Source organism: Salmo salar, chromosome 15, assembly GCF_965601325.2.
Source record: "Salmo salar chromosome 15, fSalSal1, whole genome shotgun sequence".
Classification (NCBI taxonomy): Eukaryota; Metazoa; Chordata; class Actinopteri; order Salmoniformes; family Salmonidae; genus Salmo; species Salmo salar.
In genome coordinates this window covers 85205925-85225645 of record NC_138305.1, presented here as the reverse complement: position 1 = coordinate 85225645, position 19721 = coordinate 85205925, and the positions used below count along the sequence as shown (strand labels likewise).

At 43.3% G+C, this 19721-nt stretch overlaps 1 protein-coding gene across 3 annotated transcripts in view; it reads right to left on the bottom strand.

Annotated features, from left to right (window-relative positions):
* Nucleotides 1–19721, bottom strand: part of LOC106572005 (E3 ubiquitin-protein ligase MIB2) — a 104557-nt gene that overhangs the window by 74852 nt on the left and 9984 nt on the right. For all 3 annotated transcript variants that reach the window (XM_014145695.3, XM_014145696.3, XM_014145694.3), the window contains exons 2-3: nucleotides 5410–5814; nucleotides 1864–2035 (exon numbers count right to left, since the gene is read on the bottom strand). In XM_014145695.3, coding sequence (XP_014001170.1) covers nucleotides 1864–2035; nucleotides 5410–5632 — 395 coding nt within the window. In that variant the 5' untranslated portion in view covers nucleotides 5633–5814. The remainder of the gene's footprint in view (nucleotides 1–1863; nucleotides 2036–5409; nucleotides 5815–19721) is intronic.

The following is a 19721-nucleotide window of genomic DNA, read 5'->3' as shown; positions in this document are numbered from 1 at the left end:
AAGGCACAAGTGTCTGAAATAGGCTAAGTAGCGAGGCCTAAAGAGAACTGAGAAAGACCATCAATGACTCTTTGTATGTATCATTGTTGACAACATCTGTTTCTCAGAATCCTCAGTGGTCACGGTGGGAAAACATTCGTAGAATCAGCTTAATAAAATGTTCTCCATCGGGATGTGGGTTGCATAAGAGCCCGTCTGTTCACTACGAGTTGTTTTCCTTGCCACGTCTGCCCTCCACTCATCACATTGCTGTCCTCTCTTGCCAAGGCCAGAGATGTCTGAAGGGTCTATCACATCACTGCAGGCCCACTAACTTCAGCTGAGTGACATTCTTTCATTCCGCTTTAGACTAACTGCTCCATTCATGCTTAAAGATGTCTCAAGAGAGAAGGCGCTGAGATTCATAACGCATTTGTACTGGGGTGACAGATCCCTTCAGAGACCCACTTCAAATTTGAACCTTCCCTCTGTTGTTTTGGCATCCAGATTGGGGCATTCAGGAGTTGTTGGTTCAATTCCTGCATGGACCACATGCACTAAACATGTGTTAACCATCAGCCATTTTGGGTCAAAATCAAACAATCGTTGCATTTCAAAACCTCCATCATTCATGCACAGGATTCAACTACTGAGATATCTAATCCTACATTTGCCTTTACCTCTCTGCTCTGTTTGTTGATATAGAGAAGTTAATGTGTTTGTGGGAGTAATTTCATAAATGGTGAAGTAACCAAATAATGGCCTTTTGTTTCCCTCACCACAAAGCAGCAGTTTGGTGGTGTGTATGTTTACTACTCTCAAATCGGATCAACACACCCACCAGATCTATCAAGCTTTGTACTGAAGCCAGTGATATAAGTAGAAGATAGACATCTATTCAAAGGTTGAGATTTGCGGTCTAGTAAGGTAGCGAGCGTAAGTCCTCTGGTGGGGCTGAGCAGACTGATATAAGTACAAGAAGATAAATCTATTTAAAGGTTGAGATTTGTAATCTTGTCAGGTAGCTAGAGTAAGTCCTACAGTGGGGCTGAGTAGTTTGTAAACATCCTCAAAATAACAAGACCGATAAGACCTTATAGTAGTCTTCTTGGGGCAAACTGCTGTCCACTAGTGTTTTCAAAGGACAGAAATCCAACATTTAGCCTTGTGTTTACTCTCCCATCAGCTTTCAAGTCATGAAGTCCAGACTTCACTCGATGTGACACAAAGCAGTCACATTTAAATCAGATCTTATAAAAGCATGCAGGCCCAATGTGAAATCAATACCGTAGACTAGAGAAACTGAGGCGGGAGTCAAAGTGAGAGGGGAAGGAGCCTCTGTCAGACTGTATTGTACAGAATATGAGAGCTGACCGTCAGTGACAAATACATTTTCTCTATCTTCTCGATATGAGAGAATAATTTAAAAAAAAATAATGCTTTTTTTGCATGTCAAGATGAAGACTCATTCATTCAGTAGTTCAGGCTACTTTAACCCTAAAAATTGAATAAACCTAAGCAGCAATGACATACAGCCATTGAAGGTTTGGTGAGCTTGTTCTCTGACACAGTTCCTCTTTATTTTGCCCTAATGTCTTTCGCAATGTCTATGGACTCAAAAGCCTTCACTCACTTGAGGAAACTGTAACTATGTAATGAAATGTGTAACAATCGCAGATAAGAGGGAATTGGTGCCATATAAGGAATTACTGTACCATTGGCCAACAGTATTCTGCGTGGCATCACTAAACATATTTGCTTAAGTACTGTTCTCCCATATAGTGTTTTAGCTATGTCTGTATAATATTGGATGTGTTGCACTAAATGATGGGGGAAATTGGGAATTCTTGAGAAAAGATGTGGGGGGGTGACCATGGTACTCACGGTTGGGAGTGGGCGGTCTCATAGCGTTCAAAGGCGTGGCCCAGGTCGTGCTTGTTGTTCATGTAACACTGAGTGCACAGGTCGTAGTCAAAGCACACCTTACACTTCCAGCGCATCCCCATGATGCCATGCTTCTTGCAGCTGTCACAGATGATGTTGGAGTGGCGCACACCTGAGACAGAGAAAAGAGGAGAGAGAGCGAGAGAGTCAGAAGGAGGACAAGACAGCCTAGCAAATGAGACGCTTTGGACTGATGAAAGAGATGTCGAGAAATGCTGCTCTTCCTCATCCCTCTCCCTTGCTCTCCTTTTGACTCTCCTTCTCCCCCTTTTTTAGGCTAAAATTGAAGCCTTATTGGCTTCTGAGTCAGAAAAATGCTGTCTTTAATGGTGCAAAATGCAGACTAATCCTGCCTTAGCACTTGGCATTTGATTCTAAAACAGGGCTGTATTGCCTGTCTCTATTTTTGAGTCGAAAGGAAATGGAGATGGAGAAAGATGCCCTTTGCTCTGCGATGCTAAGTAAACATGAGCTTGAGGAAGCTTGCTTGAGTCATAGAGATGAGACATAAATACCTAAAAAAATAAAAAATGATATACAAAAAAATTAATCAAACTTGAATATAGTTTAAAGCTGGGACTCAATTCAGAGCAAAATGTGCTGGACAGTGGACAATGATGCTTTTAAAAGGCAATTTCCCCGACTTTCGCAGAGATCACATTCACGGTAAATGCTGTGCATGTTTCCTCAATCGGAAATGTCCTTTAAAGGTCAAGCTTGCATGGATTAGATTGAATCCTGGCCTCACTGAATATGGTTTTATATACAGTAGGTTGTTTTATACACAAGTACTAGGGATGGGCAAGGTTAATCGAATATCTAGATATCTGAAAGGACATTAGTATTTGATTACTTGAGTGAGTGTGCATTTTTGGAGAGAAAAATTATTGTAGGCCTATTTTAACAATGAAAAAGCTTTGTTATAAATTAGATGATCCTAGTGATATTGTTACCGTCAGGGATATACCATGACATTTGAAATGCTTAATAAAACAAACTTGTGAATGTAGTTTTTATAACTGCATTGCACTACTGCTGCACATTTACCCTCCAGTATGCACTGACCTCGGGAATGCTATTTCCCCCGCTTCAAATAGCAATTACAGGCAAACAACTAACAGAGTTTCCACAAGACCTGACACAGATCAATGCAAAACCTTTTCATAACAGAATCAGTTCTATCGTCAAACTTCTCTTTCACTGTTGCTTTTAGCCAAAAACTACAGAGAAAAGCAACTCGGCAGTGAGTGTTGCAACCGAGGACAGAGGATTTTTACGCTCTACCATTCTGTGAGCTTGTGTGGCCCACCACTTCGCGGCTGAGCCGTTGTTGCTTCTAGACATTTCCACTTCACAATAACAGCACTTACAGCTGACCGGGGCAGCACAAGCAGGGGAGAAATTTGACGAACTGACTTGCTGGAAATGTGGCAATCTATAACGCTGCTCCTGAGTGGCGCAGCGGTCTAAGGCACTGTATCTCAGTGCTTGAGGCGTCACTACAGACCCTGGTTTGATTCCAGGCTGTATCACAACCAGCCGTGATTGAGAGTCCCATAGGGCGGCGCACAATTGGTCCAGCGTCGTCTGGGTTAGGGTTTGGCCGGGATAGGACGTCATTGTAAATAAGAATTTGTTCTTAACTGTCTTGCCTTGTTAAATAAAGGTTAAATAAAATACTAAATAAATAAAAAACGGTGCCACGTTGAAAGTCACTGAGCTCTTCAGTAAGGCCATTCTTCTTCAGCCAATGTTTGTCTATGGCGATTGCATGGCTGTGTGCTCGATTTTATACACCAGCAACGGGTGTGGCTGAAATAGCAAAATCCACTAATTTGAAGGGGTGTCCACATACATTTGTACACTGCTCAAAAAAATAAAGGGAACACTTAAACAACACAATGTAACTCCAAGTCAATCACCCTTCTGTGAAATCAAACTGTCCACTTAGGAAGCAACACTGATTCACAATAAATTTCACATGCTGTTGTGCAAATGGAATAGACAACAGGTGGAAATTATAGGCAATTAGCAAGACACCCCCAATAAAGGAGTGGTTCTGCAGGTGGGGACCACAGACCACTTCTCAGTTCCTATGCTTCCTGGCTGATGTTTTGGTCACTTTTGAATGCTGGCGGTGCTTTCACTCTAGTGGTAGCATGAGACGGAGTCTACAACCCCCACAAGTGGCTCAGGTAGTGCAGCTCATCCAGGATGGCACATCAATGCGAGCTGTGGCAAGAAGGTTTGCTGTGTCTGTCAGCGTAGTGTCCAGGCGCTACCAGGAGACAGGTCAGTACATCAGGAGACGTGGAGGAGGCCGTAGGAGGGCAACAACCCAGCAGCAGGACCGCTACCTCCGCCTTTGTGCAAGGAGGAGCAGGAGGAGCACTGCCAGAGCCCTGCAAAATGACCTCCAGCAGGCCACAAATGTGCATGTATCTGCTCAAACGGTCAGAAACAGACTCCATGAGGGTGGTATGAGGGCCCAACGTCCAAAGGTGGGGGTTGTGCTTACAGCCCAACACCGTGCAGGACGTTTGGCATTTGCCAGAGAACACCAAGATTGGCAAATTCGCCACTGGCGCCCTGTGCTCTTCACAGATGAAAGCAGGTTCACACTGAGCACATGTGACAGAGTCTGGAGACGCCGTGGAGAATGTTCTGCTGCCTGCAACATCCACCAGCATGACCGGTTTGGTGGTGGGTCAGTCATGGTGTGGGGTGGCATTTCTTTGGGGGGCCGCACAGCCCTCCATGCGCTCGCCAGAGGTAGCCTGACTGCCATTAGGTATCTACATGAGATCCTCAGACCCCTTGTGAGACCATATGCTGGTGCGGTTGGCCCTGGGTTCCTCCTAATGCAAGACAATGCTAGACATCATGTAGCTGGAGTGTGTCAGCAGTTCCTGCAAGAGGAAGGCATTGATGCTATGGACTGGCCCGCCCGTTCCCCAGACCTGAATCCAATTGAGCACATCTGGGACATCATGTCTCGCTCCATCCACCAACGCCACATTGCCCCAGACTGTCCAGGAGTTGGCGGATGCTTTAGTCCAGGTCTGGGAGGAGATCCCTCAGGAGACCATCCGCCACCTCATCAGGAGCATGCCCAGGCGTTGTAGGGAGGTCATACAGGCACGTGGAGGCCACACACACTACTGAGCCTCATTTTGACTTGTTTTAAGGACATTACATCAAAGTTGGATCAGCCTGTAGTGTGGTTTTCCACTTTAATTTTGAGTGTGACTCCAAATCCAGACTTCCATGGGTTGATAAATTGGATTTCCATTGATTATTTTTGTGTGATTTTGTTGTCAGCACATTCAACTATGTAAAGAAAAAAGTATTTAATAAGATTATTTCATTCATTCAGATCTAGGATGTGTTATTTTAGTGTTCCCTTTATTTTTTTGAGCAGTGTATATATAGTGTAACTTATGTGTTTAAAAACCTGTGGTGGGGTGATCAGGGCTCAGTGCTCACCGATCTGGGCGTTGTCGTAGAGCAGCAGGTCGTAGGAGCCTTGGTAGCCTGTGCGGTAGTTGGTGCGTGTGCCGCTGTCCCACTGCACCACCACCGTCTTGTCGGGCGTGGTGGTGCTGCCCTGCCGCCCGATCTCCACCACTGTGCCCACGTGGCCGTCACCGTCATCCTGGTTCCCCCACTTCCAGTCCAGGCCACGCACCACGCGCATGCCTACCTCCATGCTTCCTCTGGGGCCTGCCAGGCCCGAGGGCCACGGCCTGGTGGGGTCGCCTCCGCTGCTGCTGTTGTTGTTGCCGCTGCTGCTGCGCCTACGGGGCCTGTGCAGGGCAGGCCGGACCCGCACCGAGGGCAGGGTAGGCACCACAGGTGGAACGAGGGGCTCCGGGACCAGATCAGGGGTGACTGAGGGGAGAAAGAGAGAAAAGAAAAAATACAAAATCAGTTGGGGCGCTGTCTACCAGAGAAGGTGTGAATCATCCGAGGTGGTTTCAACAGGCTTTTCCGTCGCGATGTCGCCGAAGACCCATCCGCTAGCTTTCTGAATCGCTGGGTTTCCCGTTCACCTAGCGTAGTAGCGACTACCAAACGGCTCCCTGACTCACCCATTGCTGCTCATTTGACCTTATGATCACTCAGCTACACATGCCTCTCCCTAATGTCAATATGCCTTGTCCACTGCTGTTTCGGTTAGTTATTATTGTTTTATTTCACTGTAGAGCCCCCAGCCCCGCTCAACGTGCCTTAGATAGCTCTCTTGTCCCACCCCCCACACATGCGGACACCTCACCTGGCTACACTGGTGCCTCCAGAGACAACCTCCCTCATCGTCACTCAATGCCTAGGTTTACCTCCACTATACTCACATCCTACCATATCCTTGTCTGTACATGAATCTATTCTACCACGCCCAGAAATCTTCTCCTTTTCTTCTCTGTTCCCAACGCACTAGACGACCAGTTCTTATAGCCTTTAGCCGTACCCTTATCCTACTCCTCCTCTGGTGATGTAGAGGTTAACCCAGGCCCTGTAGCCCCTAGCACTACACCTATTCCCCAGGCACTCTCATTTGTTGACTTCTGTAACCATAAAAGCCTTGGTTTGATCCATGTTAACATCAGAAGCCTCCTCCCTAAGTTTATTTTATTCACTGCTTTAGCACACTCCGCCAACGCTGATGTCCTATCCATGTCCGAATCCTAGCTTAGGAAGGCCACCAAAAATTTTGAAATTTCCATTCCCAATTACAACATTTTCCGACAAGATAGAACTGCCAAAGGGGGCGGAGTTGTAATCTACTGCAGAGACAGCCTGCAGAGTTCTGTCATACTATCCAGGTCTGTGCCCAAACAGTTCGAGCTTCTACTTTTAATATCCACCTTTCCAGAAATAAGTCTCTCACTGTTGCCGCTTGTTATAGACCTCCCTCAGCCCCTAGCTGTGCCCTGGATACCATATGTGAATTGATTGCCCCCCATTTATCTTCAGAGTTCGTAGAGATGGTTGACCTAAACTGGGATATGCTTCACACCCAGGCCGTCCTACAATATGAGCCTACAAGTCAACTGGGTTAGACAATCTGGACTAGAGGTCGACCGATTATGATTTTTCAACGCCGATACCGATTATTGGAGGGCCGGGGGAAAGCCGATACCGATTAAATCGGCCGATTTTTTCCCCCCTTTTTTTATTTGTAATAATGACAATTACAACAATACTGAATTAACACTTATTTTAACTTAATATAATACATCAATAAAATCAATTTAGCTTCAAATAAATAATGAAACATGTTCAATTTGGTTTAAATAATGCAAAAACAAAGTGTTGGAGAAGAAAGTAAAAGTGCAATATGTGCCATGTAAAAAAGTTAACGTTTAAGTTCCTTGCTCAGAACATGAAAACATATGAAAGCTGGTGGTTCCTTTTAACATGAGTCTTCAATATTCCCAGGTAAGAAGTTTTAGGTTGTAGTTATCATAGGACTATTTCTCTCTATACAATTTGTATTTCATATACCTTTGACTATTGGATGTTCTTATAGGCACTTCAGTATTGCCAGTGTAACAGTATAGCTTCCGTCCCTCTCCTCGCTCCTACCTGGGCTTGAACCAGGAACACATCGACAACAGCCACCCTCGAAGCAGCGGTACCCATGTAGAGCAAGGGGAAACAACTACTCCAAGTCTCAGAGCGAGTGACGTTTGAAACGCTATTAGCGCGCACCCGGCTAACTAGCTAGCCATTTCACATCGGTTACACCAGCCTCATCTTGGGAGTTGATAGGCTTGAAGTCATAAACAGCACAATGCATTGCGAAGGGCTGCTGGCAAAACGCACGAAAGTGCTATTTTGAATGAATGCTTACGAGCCTGCTACTGCCTACCACCGCTCAGTCAGACTGCTCTATCAAAACATAGACTTAACATAATAACACACAGAAACACGAGCCTTAGATCATTAATATGGTCGAATCCGGAAACTATCATCTCGAAAACAAAACGTTATTCCTGTTACATTGCACAACCTTCAGTGTTATGTCATAATTACGTAAAATTCTGGCAAATTAGTTCGCAACGAGCCAGGCGGCCCAAACTGTTGCATATACCTTGACTGCGTGCAATGAACGCAAAATGACACAATTTCACCTGGTTAATATTGCCTGCTAACCTGGATTTCTTTTAGCTAAATATGCAGGTTTAAAAATATATACTGCTGTGTATTGATTTTAAGAAAGGCATTGATGTTTATGGTTGGAGCAACGTGTACCTAAGCGATTATATTCAACGCAGGACAGGCTAGATAAACTAGTAATATCATCAACCATGTGTAGTTAACTAGTGATTATGATTGATTGATTGTTTTTTATAAGATAAGTTTAATGCTAGCTAGCAACTTACCTTGGTTTCTTACTGCATTCGCGTAACCTTGTGGAGTGCAATGTAAAGCAGGTGGTTAGAGCGTTGGACTAGTTAACGTAAGGTTGCAAGATTGAATCCCTGAGCTGACAAGGTAAAAATCTGTCGTTCTGCCCCTGAACAAGGCAGTTAATCCACCGTTCCTAGGCCGTCATTGAAAATAAGAATGTGTTCTTAACTGACTTGCCTACTTAAAGAAAGGTCAATAAAAAATACAAAATAAGTAAAACAATTATAAAAATATATATATTTTTTTAAACGGCCAAATCGGCGTCCAAAAATACCGATTTCCGATTGTTATGAAAACTTGAAATCAGCCCTAATTAAATCGGCCATTCCGATTAATCGGTCGACCTCTAATCTGGACCCTCTCTTTCTAAAATTAGCCACCAAAATTGTTGCAAACCCTATTACTAGCCTGTTCAACCTCTCAATCTCACACAAATTATTAAGGAACCTACCAGGTACAACCCTAAATCCGTTAACATGGGCACCCTCATAGATATCATCCTGACCAACTTGCCCTCTAAATACACCTCTGCTGTCTTCAACCAGGATCTCAGTGATCACTGCCTCATTGCCTATGTCCGTAACGGGTCCGCGGTCAAACGGCTACCCCTCATCACTGTCAAACGCTCCCTAAAACACTTCAGCGAGCAGCTTTTCTAATCGACCTGGCCCGGGTATCCTGGAAGGATATTGACCTCATCCCGTCAGTAGAGGATGCCTGGTTGCTCTTTAAAAGTGCTTTAAGCACCATCTTAAATAAGCATGTCCCATTTAAAAATATAGAACTAAGAACAGATACAGCCCTTGGTTCACCCCAGACTTGACTGCCCTTGACCAGCACAAAAACATCCTGTGGCGTACTGCATTAGCATTGAATAGTCCCCGCGATATGCAACTTTTCAGGGAAGTCAGGAACCAAAAAGTCAGTTTGAAAAAGCTAGCCTTTGCTTTCCTAACAGAAATGTGCATCCTGTAGCACTAATTCCAAAAGGTTTTGGGAAACTGTAAAGTCCATGGAGAATAAGAGCACCTCCTCCCAGCTGCCCACTGCACGAGGCTAGGAAACACTGTCACCACTGATAAATCTATGATAATCGAGGATTTCAAAAAGCCTTTTTCTACGGCTGGCCATGCTTTCCACCTAGCTACCCCTACCCCAGCCAAAAGCTCTGCACCTCCCGCAACAACTTGCCCAAGTCCCCCTCCCCCCGCTTCTCCTTCCCCCAAATCCAGACAGCTGATGTACTAAAAGAGCGGCAAAATCTGGATCCCTACAAGTCAGCTGGGTTAGACAATCTGGACCCTCTCTTTCTAAAATTGGCCACCAAAATTGTTGCAACCTCTATTACTAGCCTGTTTAACCTCTTTCGTATCGTCTGAGATCCCCAAAGATTGAAAAGCTGCCGCGGTCATCCCCCTCTTCAAAGGGGGAGACACTAGACCTATATCCATCCTGCCCTGCCTTTCTAAAATCTTTGAAAGCCAAGTTAACAAACAGATCACTGACCATTTCGAATCCCACCATACCTTCACTATTCAATCTCGTTTCCGAGCTGGTCAGTGATCACTGCACCTCAGCTACGCTCAAGGTCCTAAACGATATCATACTGTGCATCATACTGTACAGTACTGTGCAGCTGTCTTCATCGACCTGGCCAAGGCTTTCAACCTTGCATTCAATCACTGCATTCTTATCGGCAGAATCAATTGCCTTGGTTTCTCAAATGACTGCCTCGCCTGGTTCACTAACTACTTCTCAGACAAAGTTCAGTTTGTCAAATCGGATGGCCTGTTGTCCGGACCTCTGGCAGTCTCTATGGGGGTGAGACAGGGTTCAATTCTCGGGCCGACTCTTTTCTCTGTATATATCAACGATGTTGCTCTTGCTGCTGGTGAATCTCTGATCCACCTGTACGCAGATGACACCATTCTGTAAACATCTGGCCCTTCTTTGGACACTGTGTTAACAAACCTCCAAACGAGCTTCAATGCCATACAACACTCCTTCCGTGGCCTCCAACTGCTCTTAAATGCTAGTTAAACTAAATGCATGCTCTTCAACCGATCGCTGCCCGCACCCGCCCGCCTGACTAGCCTCACTACTCTGGACGGTTCTGACTTAGAATATGTGGACATCTACAAATACCTAAGTGTCTGGTTAGACTGTAAACTCTCCTTCCAGACTCACATTAATCATCTCCAATCCAAAATTAAATCTAGAAAATCAGCTTCCTATTTCGCAACAAAGCCTCCTTCACTCATGCTGCTAAACATACCCTCGTAAAACTATCCTACCGATCCTTGACTTCAGCGATGTTATTTACAAAATAGCCTCCAACACTCTACTCAGCAAATTGGATGTAGTCTATCACAGTGCCATCCGTTTTGTCACCAAAGCCCTATAAACTACCCACCACTGCAACCTGTATGCTCTCGTTGGTTGGTCCTCGCTTCATATTACATATTCGTCGCCAAACCCACTGGCTCCAGGTTATCTAGAAGTCTTTGCTAGGTAAAGCCCCGCCGTATCTCAGCTCACTGGTCACCATAGCAACACCCACCTGTAGCACGTGCTCCAGCAGGTATATTTATTTGGTCACCCCCAAAGCCAACACCTCCTTTTGCCGCCTTTCCTTCCAGTTCTCCAATGACTGGAACGAATTGCAAAAATCACTAAAGCTGGAGACATATCTCCCTCTCTAACTTCAAGCATCAGCTGTCAGAGCAGCTTACCGATCACTGTACCTGTACACAACCCATCTGTTAATAGCACACCCAACTACCTCATCCCCATATTGTTTTTTTGTTGTTGCTCTTTTGCACCCCAGTATCTCTACTTGCACATCATCCTCTCCACATCTATCTCTCCAGTGTTAACGCTAAATTGTAATTATTTTGCCTCCCTAATCTTACTACATTTGCACACAATGTACATATATTTCTCTATTGTATTAACTGTACATTTGTTTATCCCATGTGTAACTCTGTGTTGTTGTTTCTGTCGCACTGCTTTGCTTTATCTTGGCCAGGTTGCAGTTGTAAATAAGAACTTGTTCTCAAATGGCCTACCTGGTTAAATAAAAGGTGAAATAAAATGTACTTTAAAAAAAAATTAGAACATGAATTTGAGCTTTTGTTGTGACAAATAGTAATTGTTGCCAAGCAGCTTTTTCTGTAAATAAGCTATTCACCGCCACTTCATTGCGTAATCATTTTATGATCTTGACACATTTTAAAAGAGCAGTGAGACTAAGCCCTAAAACAATGATGCTTAACACTCATCCCAGAGATACTGTGTGTTTTAGTCGATGACTGCTGAAGGACAGTCAGTGAAGCTGCAGAAAAAAAAGGTCTTAGGTCTTATTAACCCGAGTACTGAAGCTCTTTTTTTCCCCCATCCTTCCTGGAATATACACTGAGCACCATGCTGTGACATCGGCCAACTCAGAGAGGAGCAGCTGGACATTAGACACCACTAACATGCCCCACTGCTCTACTCTCTACCCCTGACATGACACAGCAGCCACACACAGTCTACCACACAACAGCTATACAGGCATGCCCTCATCATGAAGCCATGGCATGTAGCATGGCTTAAAATCCAACAAACGCGGGAAGGAAGCCTATATTCATATGGACTGAGTCAGCAGAAAGGCAGGAACCTTCAAAGAGGTATTCCAATCAGTCAGCCAATTGGGCAGACTGCATACATGGCCTACTTTAGCCCGTCTTACATAGCATTGCTCTTCAAGGAGGAATGTCTCAGTTGACTGGTTGTTGAAACACTGACTGATATTCAACCCTCCGCATCTTCCTCGCGGACGCATGCTTAGATCCAACAGACCGACTACACAGCCACAACCAAAGAGGCTAAGGCACGTTAACGGTCAATTAATTCACAAATGCTATTTAACTACTATTGTTGAGGCGGGGGAAGCCTACCTCGGTTGTCCCTCGGCCAACACGTTTGGTTTTGGTTGATTTCTGTTGATCATGTTGGTGGTAGCATTATTTGATGCTGCTTCGTTGGTCTGGGTCTACAGTACACAGAGGAATCTAGGGGGAGCGACTGCATAGATAGAAGCAGGCAGTCCATCCACCTGTAGATGTGGATGGAGCACACTATATCAGCCTGTCTCTCTGCATCCTCCTCCTCTGCCTGGGCTGCCTACCGTGGGCTTGTAGCCTTTATGTAACAGCCTACAGAATTGTGTGTGCATGTGTGTGAGGGCGAGTCTAATAAAAACATAGGCCTGTCAGAAATGGATTGGAATCTTAAACACACTCAAATTTGCTACAATTTTCTAACCCACAGAATTTCTGACAGGTATTCCTTTAAATTGTCGCTACTTCTCACTCGAAAGACTATTTCACACTCACAGCTTCCAATAACAGAAAGAACCTGCAACTATTAGGCTAGTTCTACCCACGCACAAAACACTACCTAGGAGGCTTCACGGTTACAAACAACATTAATTCACCCTGAGTGACACAACCAATGCCAATGTGGACCGAACTAAGTTCATGTCATAATTTTTTGTTGTCTAATTCAGTCTTAATCCCAGAATAAGTATCAAATTACGTGATTTAGTATTGGCCTAAATCCATCTTAATCCTGCAGCAATAGGCAAAACAAAATTATTCTTAAATGTTTTAAAATTATATTTGTATGCTTATGTCATTTGTGTATTAAAAGGTATCTGCTTTAGCGTGAAAACATATGGAGTGGGGGGATTAGCCAGGGAATAAGAAGGCTGCTCATACTCTCTTTCTCCAGCCCCAAAATTACAGTTTATGCTGCTTTCACTGGATTAAAAACTCTGGCCAGTTATCTAACTCAGTCCACAGACCATCATGGGCACCAACTAATTACCATCGCTCCACAATTCACTGTCACAGGGTTTGTGTGCATGCAAACAGGAAGACATCAACGTCCAATTCCATTATTTTCCATGGCCCTCTGTTCGCATAACTCCTGTGTTCTCTCTCTCTGTGTATGGATCGACACAAATTGTTCTACTTCACTGTCAGTTGTGTCCTAGTTTGGTTTAGAATAAACAAATCAGAATGGAGAAAGACAATTCAGCAAGCCTGTGTCAGTCTAAAGTAGCTTCCTGTCCTCGTCTCCTTTTGATCTACTGGAGAGGTTAAAGCAATAAAGCAGAAATCCTGGCAGTTCTTTCAGATCACTCCAGCTAGGCCTACAGTACAAGAAAAGAAACCAGGAGAAATAGATAGTGTAGGATCATTGAAATTACTGAGATGCACCCTGGATGAAGAAATAATTGGAGATTAGGGAAAGGAGAAGATACGCCCCAAAAGAGAAGGAAAAATCTCTCCATGAATCTACTGTTGAAGTCAGAAGTTTACATACACTTAGGTTGGATTTATTAAAACTCGTTTTTCAACCACTCCACAAATGTCTTGTTAACAAACTATAGTTTTGGCAAGTCAGTTAGGACATCTACTTTGTGCATGACACAAAGTAATTTTTCCAACAATTGTTTACAGACAGATTATTTCAGTTAATCACAATTCCAGTGGGTCAGAAGATTACATACACTAAATTGACTGTGCCTTTAAACAGCTTGGAACATTCCAGAAAATGACATCATGGCTTTAGAAGCTTCTGATAGGCTAATTGACATCATTTGAGTCAATTGGAGGTGTACCTGTGGATATATTTCAAGGTCTTCCTTCAAACTCAGTGCCTCTTTGCTTGACATCATGTGGAAATCAAAAGAAATCAGCCAAGACCTCAGGAAGAAAAATTGTAGACATCCACAAGTCTGGAAATTGCTCCCAAGGATGAACCAAACGCCTGAAGGTACCATGTTCATCTGTACAAACAATAGTACACAAGTATAAACACCATGGGACCACGCAGCAGTCATACCACTCAGGAAGGAGACGTGTTCTGTCTCCTAGAAAGGAACGTACTTTGGTGCGAAAAGTGCAAATCAATCCCAGAACAACAGCAAAGGACGTTATGAAGATGCTGGAGGAAACAGGTACAAAAGTATCTATATCCACAGTAAAACGAGTCCTATATCGACATAACCTGAAAGGCCGCTCAGCAAGGAAGAAGCCACTGCTCCAAAACCGTCATAAAAAAGCCAGATAACGGTTTGCAACTGCACATGGGGACAAAGATTGTACTTTTGACTTTTTCCACATTGTTACGCTACAGCCTTACTTTAAAATGGATTAAATCAATCTACATACAATACCCCAGTAAATACAAAGCAAAAACAGGTTTTTATAAATGTTTGCGAATTTATAAAAAATTCTAAAACGTAGAAATCACATTTGCATAAGTATTCAAACCCTTTACTCAGTACTTTGTTGAAGCACCTTTGGCAGCGATTACAGCCTTGAGTCTTCTTGGGTATGACGCTACAAGTTTGGCACACCTCTATTTGGGGAGTTTCTCCCAACCATCTTCGCAGATCCTCTCAAGCTCTGTCAGGTTGGATTGGGAGCGTTTGCTGCACAGCTATTTTCAGGTCTCTCCAGAGATGTTTGATCGGGTTCAAGTCAGGGCTCTGGCTGGGCCACTCCTGCATTGTCTTGGCTGTGTGCTTAGGGTCGTTGTCCTGTTGGAAGGTGAACCTTCATCCCAGTCTGTGATCCTGACCGCTCTGTACTTTGCGCCGTTCATCTTTCCCTCAATCCTGACTAGTCTCCCAGTCCCTGCCACTGAAAAATATCCCCACAGCAGGACGCTGCCACCACGCTTCACCGTAGGGATGGTACCAGGTTTCCTCCAGACGTGAAGCTTGGCATTCAGGCCAAATAGTTCAATCTTGATTTCATCAGACCAGAGAATGTTGTTTCTCATGGTCAGAGTCTTTTAGGTGCCTTTTGGCAAACTCCAAGTGGGCTGTTGTATGCCTTTGACTGAGGAGTGGCTTCTGTCTGGTCACTCTACCATAAAGGCCTGATTTGTGGAGTGCTGCAGAGATGGTTGTCCTTCTGGAAGGTTCTCCCATCTCCACAGAGGAACTCTATCAGAGTAACCATCGGGTTCTTGGTCACCTCCCTGACCAAGGCACTTCTCCCCCGATTGCTGTTTGGCCAGGCGGCCAGCTCTAGTAAGTCTTGGTGGTTCCACACTTCTTACATTTAAGAATGACAGAGGCCACTGTGTTCTTGGGGACCTTCTTTGCTGCAGACATTTTTTGGTACCCTTCCCCAGATCTGTGCCTTGACACAATCCTGTCTCGGAGCTCTACGGACAATTCCTTCGACTTCATGGCTTGGTTTTTGCACTGTCAACAGTGTGTGCTTTTCCAAATCATGTCCAAATCAATTGAATTTACCACAGGTGGACTCAAATCAAATTGTAGAAACGTCTCAAGGATGATCAATGGAAACAGGATGCACCTGAGCTAAATTTCGAGTCTCATAGCAACGGGTCTAAATACTTATGTAAATAAGGTATGATCTGTTTAAATTTATAAAATTAGCAAAAATCTTTTTTTAAACAGTTTTCGCTTTGTCATTATGGGGTATTGTGTAGATTGACTACGAAATATTTTTTGTCAAGGATTCTAAATACTTTCCGAATGCACTGTGGGCGAGCATGAGCGCAAGCAAGCCAAAACTTAACACCAACACAGCAGTCCATATTTAGTGTGCCCAACAGGGGGCTGCGGTTGCATGTGCAGGGAGACAGGGGTGGTAGCCAGACAGGGTGTCCTCACAGTCCTCCCTGGGGTGGACTGGGCCCTGGGTAGGCCACCTGTTAGGAGCAATCTCTGCCAATCTGTGTCTGAGGGCTAAGAGAGAGGATAAGCAGCTCTGCTTCTCATAACAGATGGACTGGCCTCTGTCACACATCCGCTGAGGACCTATCTGTGAGGCCAACGTCACCACACACAAAGACACACACACTGTCGGACACAGAATTACCTCCAACGTAATACTCTCTAGGTGCTTATTGAGAAGAGAATCAGTAATACAATTAGGCAACATCTAAATTGAGGGCCATTTTCTGATAACAGTACACAAGACACATACCCAAGTCTCCAACCCTGTATGGGTGGATGAATCCTAAACATTACTAATCAATCACTCACTTCACAAAGAGAGTGGGTCTCTCCCCAAATTCTAAGCATTACATTAGAGGCAAGTGTATCGGCTGAAGGCAAGTGGATACGGATCTATCAATAGCGAAATATACCAATTTTCCTAAACAGAAATAAACACTGATTGTTTGCCTGTCTATAACAACAAAATGCCATACATCTGTCCCATATGCTATTGTGAAAATTTGATTGACTTGACTAAAATTTAAACGGTATAATAATGTCAACCACTGGTAAAGGTAGGATTGAGTGCCTAAACAGCCATGTTATCCTATTCTATCACACTAACATCTGATGGCCATCTACAGTACATCTAGACCGCTGTAAAAATGTGGATAATGCACATTCTCTCTGGCTAATAATGTATTTCATCATATAGGTCTATGCATACACATATCTTGAAGTAGGTAGGCCTATATGGATAGAAATAGGCTAGGTACTTGCTTTGAAATTGCATAAACCTACAGTAGCCTATAATGTTTAATAAGGATTGTAATAAACTTATATCTACTCCAAATTAAAATTCAACGACGTGAGTGTCAGCTATGACATGACATATTGATTTTGAAAAAAAATTATTTTGGTTATTGAACTACAATAGGTTAAGTGGATTTACATCCAGCAACGGAATTGCGGTAAAGGAATTTCATCATGCGTTCCTGATCTGTACTATACAGAGACGCATAATTATGGATATGTCATTCTCTTCATTGTGATATATCCTAAATAGGTACACAAAAAGTTATAAATATGCAAATATCCCCATATTTGGGTATTATTCTACACACTGGCTATTATTTTAATGAGCTCTGCCTCCAAACAAGATCAAATTTGGGTTGGTCCAGACCAGACCAAATGTGAACCAATCATAGATGTTTCACAACTTTGGACATCAAAGTACAGCACAGTAGAGTTCAGTAGAATACAGTTCAGTTTAACACAGTACACTAGTGTACTCAACTCGTGTGCTCTACTGTGTACTGTACTGAACTCTACATTACTATACTCTTCTTTACTGTACTCTACAGTGCTATACTCTACTTGACTGTACTGTCCAAACTTGTGAACTAAACTGTGGTTTGCCACTACTATGAGTTCCCATTGCAGCCAATCAAATTGCAGAAATGTTTGGAAATTCCATTAACGCAATGAGTTTTAATCACATAATTCATAAACAAAATTGATATCAGTAAAAACACTAACTAAATTGATAGGTATACCTTTACTTGTTACTTATGTGAACCTTCATTATCCTCCCTCATGAGGGAGAGAAATTAGAAAATATCTTAAAGATGTGGGTTTTTGGTAACGGAATTAAAGCACAAGGCAATGTTTCTTAAATTTACATAAGTTAGAAAAAAAAATCTCAAATTAAATATAAGTGTTGATAGTTGGCTGGAGTCGTTACTTCATCACTATTGTGTTTTAATGCATTTCAAATACCTTTTAAGGCTTTTTCTGGTATGTTTTCTTTCCATCTGTTTGACCCGAAATTAAAGCCTTTGATTATTCATAATTTTATAGATGGAAAATGGTTAAAATGTACATGTGCCTTCATTTCTCCAAAATAGAGACAGCTTTCATTTGATACCCAATTTGACATGCTCCTATGGACGTCACATATTGGTGCTCATGGGTCCTTTTACATGGAAATGACCTGTACAAACTTAATTTGCCATTTACCATTTCAGGCTCATGACTTCCCTTGTTTTTGATTTGGTGTAGCTTACTGTTCAAGACAAATATTGACCGTTTACATTGAACCAGTGACGGAAGACATATTCCAACAGGAATAAAGAATGTACTTTCTAGAAAGTGGGACTAACACAATAGAATGTTGGACAAGGCAAATTCAACACTACAGACAGTGAAATGGTTATTCCGTCATCCAAATTTAGGCTATACATCAGGGGTACTCAAGTACTATTTGAGAAGGTCCGGTCACACAAATGTCCTAGGTTGCTAAGGTCCGACTGGATATGGTCATTTATCGGAGTAGTTACAACAAACCCCCACTTCGCAAGCCGTGAGACCCCAAACTGTTATACTGTTCACACCCCTTGTTGGCAGAGACATTTTTTACATTTTCAAGCTCATTTCCTGAAATTCTACACATTTTGCCATGGGGCAGAGGAAATGTTAGTTTTAAAGCCAATTTCCTGCAATTATACACATTTCGCCATGTCTTACGCGTGTTCATATGATACCAGGGGTCAAGACCCGACTGGAGTTCCGATTTGTATGCATGCAAGTACAGTGCAGTCAGAGTATTCAGACCCCTTGACTTTTTCCACGGTTCGTTACAGCCTTATTCTAAAATGGATTACATTAAAAAAACTGTCCTCATTAATCTATACACAATACCCCATAATAACAAAGCGAAAACAGGTTTGTAGAAACGTTTTCAAATGTACTAAAAATAAAAAACAGATACCTTATTCATATAAGTATTCAGACACTTGGCTATGAGACTCGAAATTGAGCTCAGTGCATCCTGTTTCCATTGATCATCCTTGAGATGTTGCTACAACTTGGAGTCCACCTGTGGTAAATTCAATTGATTGGACGTGATATGGAAAGGCACAAACGTCTATATAAAAAGGTCCCAAGGTTGACAGTGCATCTCAGAGCAAATACCATGCCATGAGGTCGAAGGAATTGTCCCTAGAACTCAAAGACAGGATTGTGTCAAGGCACAGATCTGGAGAATGGTACCAAAAAATATATGCAGCATTGAAGTCCTCAAGAACACAGTGGCCTCCATCATTCTTAAATGAAAGACGTTTGGAACCACCAAGACTCTTCCTAGAGCTGGTCCCCCAGCCAAACTGAGCGGTCCTCAACTGGCAGCTTCATTAAATAGTACCCGCAAAACACCAGTCTCAACGTCAACAGTGAGGAGGCGACTCCGGGATGCTGGCCTTCTAGGCAGAGTTCCTCTGTCCAGTGTCTGTGTTATTTTGCCCATCATAATCTTTTATTTTTAATTGGCCAGTCTGAGATATGGCTTTTTCTTTGCAACTCTGTCTACAAGGCCAGCATGCTGGAGTCGCCTCCTCACTGTTGACGTTGAGACTGATGTTTTGCGGGTACTATTTAATGAAGCTGCCAGTTGAGGACTTGTGAGGTGTCTGTTTCTCAAACTAGACACTCTAATGTACTTGTCCTCTTGCTCAGTTGTGCACCAGGGCCTCTCACTCATTCTATTCTGGTTAGAGCCAGTTTGCGCTGTGCTGTGAAGGGAGTAGTACACAGCGTTGTACGAGATCTTCAGTTTCTTGGCAATTTCTCGCAT